The 8400-nt window shown below is 33.6% G+C and overlaps 1 protein-coding gene across 1 annotated transcript; it reads left to right on the forward strand.

Annotated features, from left to right (window-relative positions):
* The first annotated feature begins 2047 nt into the window (after positions 1–2047).
* LOC133671373 (putative disease resistance protein RGA1) lies at positions 2048–6023 on the forward strand. The gene has a single exon (XM_062092121.1). The coding sequence runs from the start codon at positions 2614–2616 to the stop codon at positions 5881–5883; it is 3270 nt and encodes a 1089-aa protein (XP_061948105.1). The 5' UTR covers positions 2048–2613; the 3' UTR covers positions 5884–6023.
* The last annotated feature ends 2377 nt before the right edge of the window (positions 6024–8400 follow it).

Raw genomic sequence — 8400 nt, forward strand, 5'->3', positions numbered from 1 at the left:
GATGCTGCATTATCACTTTGGGATTTTCTTTTGATTGTACACCAATGAACAAAGAGAAATTTGAAAGCACAATCCATATGTTGCAAGCAAAAGTCACAACTCACACCCACAAGGACAAGGTGCAAACACAGGCTTGTGGCAGGAATCCGGGAAGTTCCTCCATAGCAATGAAACCAAGCCTTATTCCCCTACTAATAACTCGCTTAAAAACCCTCCCTCCTCCGGGAAGTTCCTACATCTCACACGGGCAAAATTGCACCACAGTTTTGAAACCAAGCATAGGATGAAACGAAGAATGAAAGAGGGGAGTCTGGGACGGCTAGAATTTTATTCACTTATCTAAACTATAAAATACACTTTCTAAAAAATGGGTTTCCTCAAATAAAAAAAAATAAAAAATAAAAGATAAAAGAGTCATAAAAAATTGCACCACAGTTTTGATCAGATCTTTTGCGATCTTTGGATATGAAAGTGAAGGGTACATTGCCTCTTGGTTGCAAAATTTCTTCGTGGAGACCCACCTAAAGGACGTTCTTGACTTTGGGGAGTATACAAAAGCAACCCCACCGTCTTTTCTTTTCTTCCATCTTTTATGTTCATTCATCTGATTGAGGCATTCTTCTCTTTCATGCCTGGCGTGTGAGACCCACGCGGATTGGCCAGTGCGGGACACAGACATATACTAACCGACAAGCTAATTCAAGTTGATAAATGTTGTCTTCGAATCATAGCCATGTTACTTCTCTGAAACTTCAATTGGCATAGCTAGTCAAAGTCTGCACTGTGTACAGCCCAGTCAGTTATTTTATTTAGTTTTGGTATCTAATTTAATTCTTCTTTTGTTGTTGAATGTTTTTTTTTAATATAATTTACTCTTTTCTTGATTTATTTTTTCTTTTATCATTTTATTTTTTTAACTTTTTTATTTAAATTTAATCATTATTGTAACAACCTTAAATTTAACTCTCATATTCAAAAGTGTTTAAGATTGTGGTGTTGTTTTTCAAAATATTTTTATATTTGAAAATATATTAAAATAATATTTTTTTAAAAAAATTATATCAGAACATTAAAATAATAAAAAAATACTAAAAAGATATTAAATTAAAACTCTTAAAATAAATTTAAAATTTTTAAAAAATTTTGTTCATCAATTGATAGTTGGTGAACTAATTAAAGTTAAAAAATTGATAGTCTGTTCAATAAAATTTTCAAGGCTCAACTATATATGTTACTAGATTCATTTGTTAAATTATGAATTATATCAAGTTCAAGTTTCCCTCGTCAGATTCTGATCCTTAATCTATGTTCAGAAGTTCAAGTTATTCATTGGGAAACTAAATCCATTCCATTTTATTTTGTTTTTTTTCTTCAAATTCTCGTTAGAAAAGGATAGAAGTGTTTCAAGCAGAGAGTGTTTATTAGATTCTGAACCTGCAATAATCTTGACTACCACAGTTATCCTGAGCAATATGTTGAGGCAATTTCTACCGTGCCCTTTTAGCTCTTTATTAAAGGGGAAATATATTTCCATCTTTCTTATGTGGAAAGAGGGTGAGTGAAATGACTTGCTTGTTTCTTGTGAATCCATTCTTGTCTAAAAAACTATTTAAATTTAAAAATTTAAACCGTTAAATATTATTAAAATTTTAATAATATATTAAAAAACTATTTAAATTTAAAAATTTAAACCGTTAAATATTACCTTAATATATTATTTATTTTATTTAATAGGGAAAACCTGTAATAAAGAGAATGGGTCAAGATTCTTGTCTGTGGATGGAAGTAGAGATAAAGCTATTCTGATTTCTGACGGAGGTAAAAGTCACCTCGGAAAGGAGGTTCTGATGAAAGTGATGAGTTAAGATGTGTATTTACCAAACTCTAGCTCTTGTTACAGTGCTTCCTTTTGTTTTGTTTTTTGTGAGTAAGATCAAAACTCTCATGTGGAAGGAGACAGTAGCTGCATGTTAATGACAATAACATGATTGAATCGTAGTTAAATCCCAAACAAAAATGAAGAAATTGTTGGTTTGATCCATGATAACGGAGGGAAACAATGCTTTGAACTTGCTTCATGTTCCAACTATTTTACGATTTGCTTTTCATAAAAAGGCAAAATGCCAGAAACAATATTATAAGGGTGAAATTCCGGAGTGCTGCTTTTTGCTTTGAGAAGTCATTGTTTAAAGGAAAAGATGACAAGATAAGAATCTTTTGCCTTGTGAAACTCCAAATGCTGGACAGCTAGAATTTTAAAGAGAATGGGCCAGGAACAAATTCTTGCCTTCTCTGTTCAAACTTCAAGTCCAAGTTAGATTAATTCCAAAGAGTGAGAAATTGTTTGGTCCTTCTGTATTTCTATTTTCCATAACCAATCTTGTGTTTCCATAAAAATTTCCAGCTCGCTTTCAAAGTCCTCCTGCAATTCTCTTTTCCATAACCAGTCTCGTGTTTCCTTTAAAATTTCCTGATCATATTTAAAGCCCTTCTGCACTTCTCTTTTCCATTAACAATCTTGTGTTTCCGTTAAAATTTCCATTCTCATCTCCATAACCAATCTTGCGATTTCAGTTGTTACCAAGACCCAGATTTTCCAAAGCAAAACAGGCCATGGCTGATGCAATTGTTTCTGCTCTTGTGAGTCCAATCCTGGAGAACTTGAGCTTGCAGGCTCTCAAAGAGGTTAGGCTTGCTTGTGGCCTAGACACCGAGCTTGAGAATCTCAAGCGCACCTTCACAATGGTTCAAGCTGTGCTCCAGGATGCAGAGAAGAAGCAATGGAACAACGAGGCTATAAAAATTTGGCTAAGAAGCCTCAAGGATGCAGCTTATGATGTTGATGATGTGCTGGATGCCTATGCAATTGAAGCTCAAAGGCATCGGCTGCAAAAAGATCTAAAAAATCGACTACGATCCTTCTTTTCTCTTGATCATAATCCACTTGTTTTTGGATTGAAAATGGCACATAAGTTGAAAAATGTGAGAGAGAAACTGGATGTCATTGCCAATGAGAACAAAAAGTTCGAGCTAACAACACGAGTTGGGGACGTAGCAGTAGATACCTACGACGGGCGGCATACAAGCAACATCCTGAATGAATCAAGCTCAGTCGTGAATGAATCAGAAATTTACGGAAGAGGCAAGGAGAAAGAGGAACTAATCAACATCCTGCTCGCTAATGCAGACGATCTCCCTGTTTATGCTATATGCGGAATGGGGGGGCTCGGGAAAACAACACTTGCTCAAATGGCCTACAATGAAGAAAGGGTTAAGCAACAATTCGGTTCGAGGATCTGGGTGTGTGTCTCTACTGATTTCGATGTAAGAAGAATAACAAAAGACATCATAGAGTCCATTGATGGTGCCTCATGTGATCTTCAAAAATTGGATGACTTGCAACAACGCCTCCAACAAAAGTTAACTGGAAAGAAGTTTTTGCTTGTACTAGATGATGTGTGGGATGATTATGATGATAGGTGGACTAAATTGAAAGAGGTATTAAGGTCCGGAGCTAAAGGTAGTGCTGTAATAGTAACTACGCGTAATGTGATGGTTACTCGTAGAATGGCAGCAACTTTTGTCCAGCCCATGGGGAGATTGTCTGAAGAAGATTCTTGGCATTTGTTTCAACGGCTTGCATTTGGGATGAGAAGGACAGAGGAGCGGGCGCAACTGGAAGCCATTGGAGTATCAATAGTGAAGAAGTGTGGTGGTGTTCCTTTAGCTATAAAGGCACTCGGGAACCTAATGCGGCTAAAAGATGATGAAGATCAGTGGATAGCTGTCAAAGAAAGTGAGATTTGGGATCTAAGAGAAGAAGCAAGCAAGATTTTACCTGCTTTGAGGTTGAGTTACACTAATCTATCACCACATTTGAAGCAATGCTTTGCGTATTGCGCTATATTTCCAAAAGATCAGGTGATGAGGAGGGAGGAGCTGATTGCTTTGTGGATGGCAAATGGCTTTATTTCTTGCAGAAGAGAAATAGATTTGCACATTATGGGCATTGAGATATTCAACGAACTAGTGGGAAGGTCATTTCTGCAAGAGGTCGAGGATGATGGATTTGGCAACATAACATGTAAAATGCATGATCTTATGCATGATCTTGCACAATCCATCGCAGCACAAGAATGCTATACGACAGAAGGCGATGGGGAGTTGGAAATTCCTAAAACTGCCCGTCATGTTGCTTTTTATAACAAATCAGTAGCTTCGTCTTCTGAAGTTCTCAAGGTCCTATCACTTCGCTCACTTCTTTTGAGGAATAAACAGTATAGGTATGGATTGGGAAAGATTCCTGGTCGAAAACATCGAGCCTTGAGTTTAAGAAATGTCCGGGTGAAGAAATTGCCGAAGTCAATTTGTGATTTGAAACATCTAAGGTATCTAGATGTGTCAGGCTCCTCGATCAGAACACTGCCAGAAAGTATAAACTCTCTCCAAAACCTCCAGACACTAGATCTGAGACGTTGCGATAAACTCATCCAATTACCAAAAGGTATGAAGCACATGAAAAGTCTTGTCTATCTTAACATAACGGGTTGTTCTTCACTTCGATTTATGCCAGCTGGAATGGGGCAATTGATATGCCTGCGAAAACTTACCCTGTTCATTGTGGGTGGGGATAATGGTCGTGGCATAAGTGAGCTGGAAGGGCTGAATAATCTTGCTGGTGAATTGAGTATCGCAGATCTTGTGAATGTTAAGAATTTAAATGATGCCAAATGTGCCAATTTGAAGTTGAAGACAGCTCTTTTATTACTGACTTTATCTTGGCATGGGAATGGGTCTTACCTTTTTAACCCTTGGTCATTTGTGCCACCACAAGAAAAAAAGAGTGTTATTCAGGAAAATAACGAGGAGGTCCTTGAAGGGCTTCAACCTCATTCAAATCTGAAGAAGTTGAGGATATGGGGATATGAAGGTTCAAGATTTCCTAATTGGATGATGAACTTGAACATGACGCTACCCAATCTGGTAGAGATGGAGCTATCAGCATGTGACCACTGTGAACAACTTCCACCATTGGGGAAATTGCAGTTCCTCAAGAGTCTTGTATTGCGTGGAATGGATGGTGTGAAGAGTATTGACAGCAATGTGGATGGAGATGGGCAGAATCCATTCCCATCTTTGGAGACGCTGACTTTCTCTTCAATGGGGGGATTAGTGCAATGGGCTGCGTGTACTTTTCCTCGCCTTCGAGGATTGAAGATAGTCTGGTGCCCTGTGTTGAACGAAATACCAATTATACCCTCCGTCAAATCAGTACACATCCGGGGAGGTAAGGATTCATTACTGAGGGCAGTTAGGAATCTCACTTCCATCACCTCCCTTTATATAGGACAGATTCCAAATGTGAGGGAGCTTCCCGATGGGTTTTTGCAAAATCATACCCTCCTTGAAAGCTTACAAATTGGTTGGATGCCAGATCTGGAGTCTTTGTCAAATAGGGTATTAGATAACCTTTCTGCTCTTAAAAGCTTGGAGATTTCGTTTTGCGGGAAACTTGAAAGCTTGCCAGAGGAAGGTCTTCGTAACCTCAATTCCTTGGAGGTCTTACGCATAGAGTTTTGTGGAAGATTAAATTGTCTGCCAATGGATGGGCTGCGTGGCTTATCTTCTCTTCGCAGGTTATCTGTTATGGGATGTGATAAATTCACATCTCTATCAGAGGGAGTGCGGCATCTGACGGTACTTGAGGATTTGAGGCTTACTGGATGTCCAGAGCTGAATTCATTGCCAGAGAGTATCCAACATCTCACTTCTCTCCAATCTCTATCCATTGTGGAGTGTCCAAATTTGAAGAAAAGGTGTGAGAAAGATTTAGGAGAGGACTGGCCTAAGATAGCTCACATTCCTAAGATTAGTATCCATTAAAATTGATATGCAAAATTTGTAATGAGAATAAAATATATTTTTTTCGTAGTTTTAATTTGTTGTGATTGTTTAAATAATTTTCTCAAATTGATTGTTCATATATAAATGTGTAAAAAAGATTGGTGCATTATTTGTTTTAATTGAAACTTGTTTTTTTTTTGTCAATTAAGTATTTTTTGTTACTTGAAAACAAAAACTTGTATAAGAAAATATCAAAATCTCATAAACATCCTTTTAGCCTTTTATGAAGACGTAATTAATTGAAACTAATAATATTTTGCGTGTTTTGTCATTCAAGATCGCCGTGAACAAATAAGGGTTTATCAGCAAAAAAAAAAAAACTCAACAGATTTCAAACTCAAAATAATATTACAATCCAATTAACAAAATCCCTTAACTTAAATAAAGGGCACATCACATCAAATCAATAATTGAAAAAAAAACATAAAAATATATTGCAAAAGGAAACTTATCTTATTTCCATGGAAATATATTTTGATCTTTCCCCACAATGAAAACTGCGTGTTTGTAAAAAAAAAAATATTTTAATTTAAAAATTTAAATTGTTATATGAAATTTTAAAATATAATTTATATTATTTTTTAAAATATATTTTTTATAATTAATTATTTTTAATTAAAATAGCAAATAAAAATAATGAGATTTAAATCTCATTCTTGAACATTAAAGTATTAAGTCAATATTAAATAATTATCTAAACAAAAAAATTTATACCATTATATAATACTTTAAAATATTATTTATATCATTTTTTAAACTTTTCAGCCACATGATCGAAAGCTCGCAATAGGAAATGATTCTAGTGGGCCACCCATTACCCATCCATGTTCTAAAAGTTCTAGCCGCAAGTTTAATGAGGATATATTCTGAATTTGTTTTAGAAAAGCTTTATTTTATTTTGTTTTTATTTTTTGAAGAAAAGGTTATAATGTAAAACTTGATGGAACTTCTATTGGATAAAAAATAATAGGAAAAAACTTCATCCTTAATACAATTTTTATTTAATAAAATGTTGTTGTTTTGGGCAAGATTTCTGTAAAATAAAAAAAAAACAGAAATTATATTTTGGATAATAAATCAATTAAAGAATGCTGGGCACTTTAGTAACCTAATTGAAAAAGATATTTAGTTTCAGGTATTGGGGTGGTTAAAATTGTGGTGTATATTATTTTTTAAAGTTTTTTTTTCTTGAAAATATATTAAAATAATATTTTTTATATTAACAAATAAAATTAATAAAAAATACTAAAAAATATTAAATTAAAGCTTTTAAAATAAATTTTTAAAAGTGCTGTTCATCAATTGATAGGTGGTGAACTAATTAAAGCTAAGGAAATTCAAGTTCCGAATCCCTTTAGGCCCCGCTTGTTTGCTGGAAAGTAGTTTTTTTTTTAAATGAATTTCGGGAAAGTATTTTCCGATATTTGGTAGTATAATGGAAAATAAGTTGGAAAACACTTTCCAATGTTTGGTTATATCATGGAAAATGAGCTGGAAAATAACTTATTAATGTTTTATTTTTTTCAAGTTTATTAAAATAATGAAGAACAAATCTTACAAATTAAAAGGTTGAATGAGAATGAAATTGAAAAAAAAATATAATTTCATAAATTATCTAAAAAAAAAATAATCAAAATAATAGAGATCAAATCTAAAAAATTTAAAAAAATGAAAGATGAAGAAATTAAAATAATAATAATTAACATTTCATAAATTATTTCAAATAAAATAAGTAACAATCAAAAGAATGAGGACCAAATTTGATAGATAAAAAATTTCAATAAAAAAATGATAAGGAAAAAGCAAATAGCAATTATAAAAATAAGGACCAAAATTAATGTAAAGATTAAATTTTAAGAGATGAAATTGAAAAATAAATATTCAAAACAAATTATATATAGTAATCAAAAGTTTGAGGATCAAATTTGATATAATTAGAAAATAATGATATTTTTAAATTTTTCACAACTTTCGGAAAGTGTTTTCCGCCCAAATTTTTCAGGGAAACACTTTCCTGAAACCAAACCAAATTTTCCTTTGACTGAAAAGTGTTTTCCGTTGACCAACTTTTATAATGGCAAACAAACACAGGAAAGTTGACGTGTGCAACTCACGTGTTAGCACATGCAAGGTTGTCCGGTGACCAAAATCAGTCATCTACGATGATGTTTGGAGTGGCGCATTGTCCGCTTCGTATTGGCGAGATGTGTGTTAATGGTAGAGGTGCTATTGAGCTCTAATGAGCTTTTTTTTCTTTTCCTTTCTCTTTTTTTCTCTTAACTTAGAAATTTAAGTCAGTCCTTCCAAATATTAATTGTGTCCTCTAGTTTCTATTCTATCCATTTTAATTCTTGTTTTTTTTATTAATTGTTTTGCTTTCAATACTTTTTAAAGTTTTTTTTTTAAATTCATACCTAGACATTTTGTTTTATTTAGTTTTTGTATCCAATTTGATTCTCATTCTTTTGATTGTTTTTTTTTTGTTTTACCTTTTTT

The sequence above is a fragment of the Populus nigra genome, chromosome 13, assembly GCF_951802175.1.
Source record: "Populus nigra chromosome 13, ddPopNigr1.1, whole genome shotgun sequence".
NCBI classification, from domain to species: domain Eukaryota; kingdom Viridiplantae; phylum Streptophyta; class Magnoliopsida; order Malpighiales; family Salicaceae; genus Populus; species Populus nigra.

What these genes read in the sequence shown, in the direction of transcription:
- LOC133671373 (XM_062092121.1), top strand. Translation starts at nt 2,614, where the DNA reads ATGGCTGATGCAATTGTTTCTGCTCTTGTGAGTCCAATCCTGGAGAAC.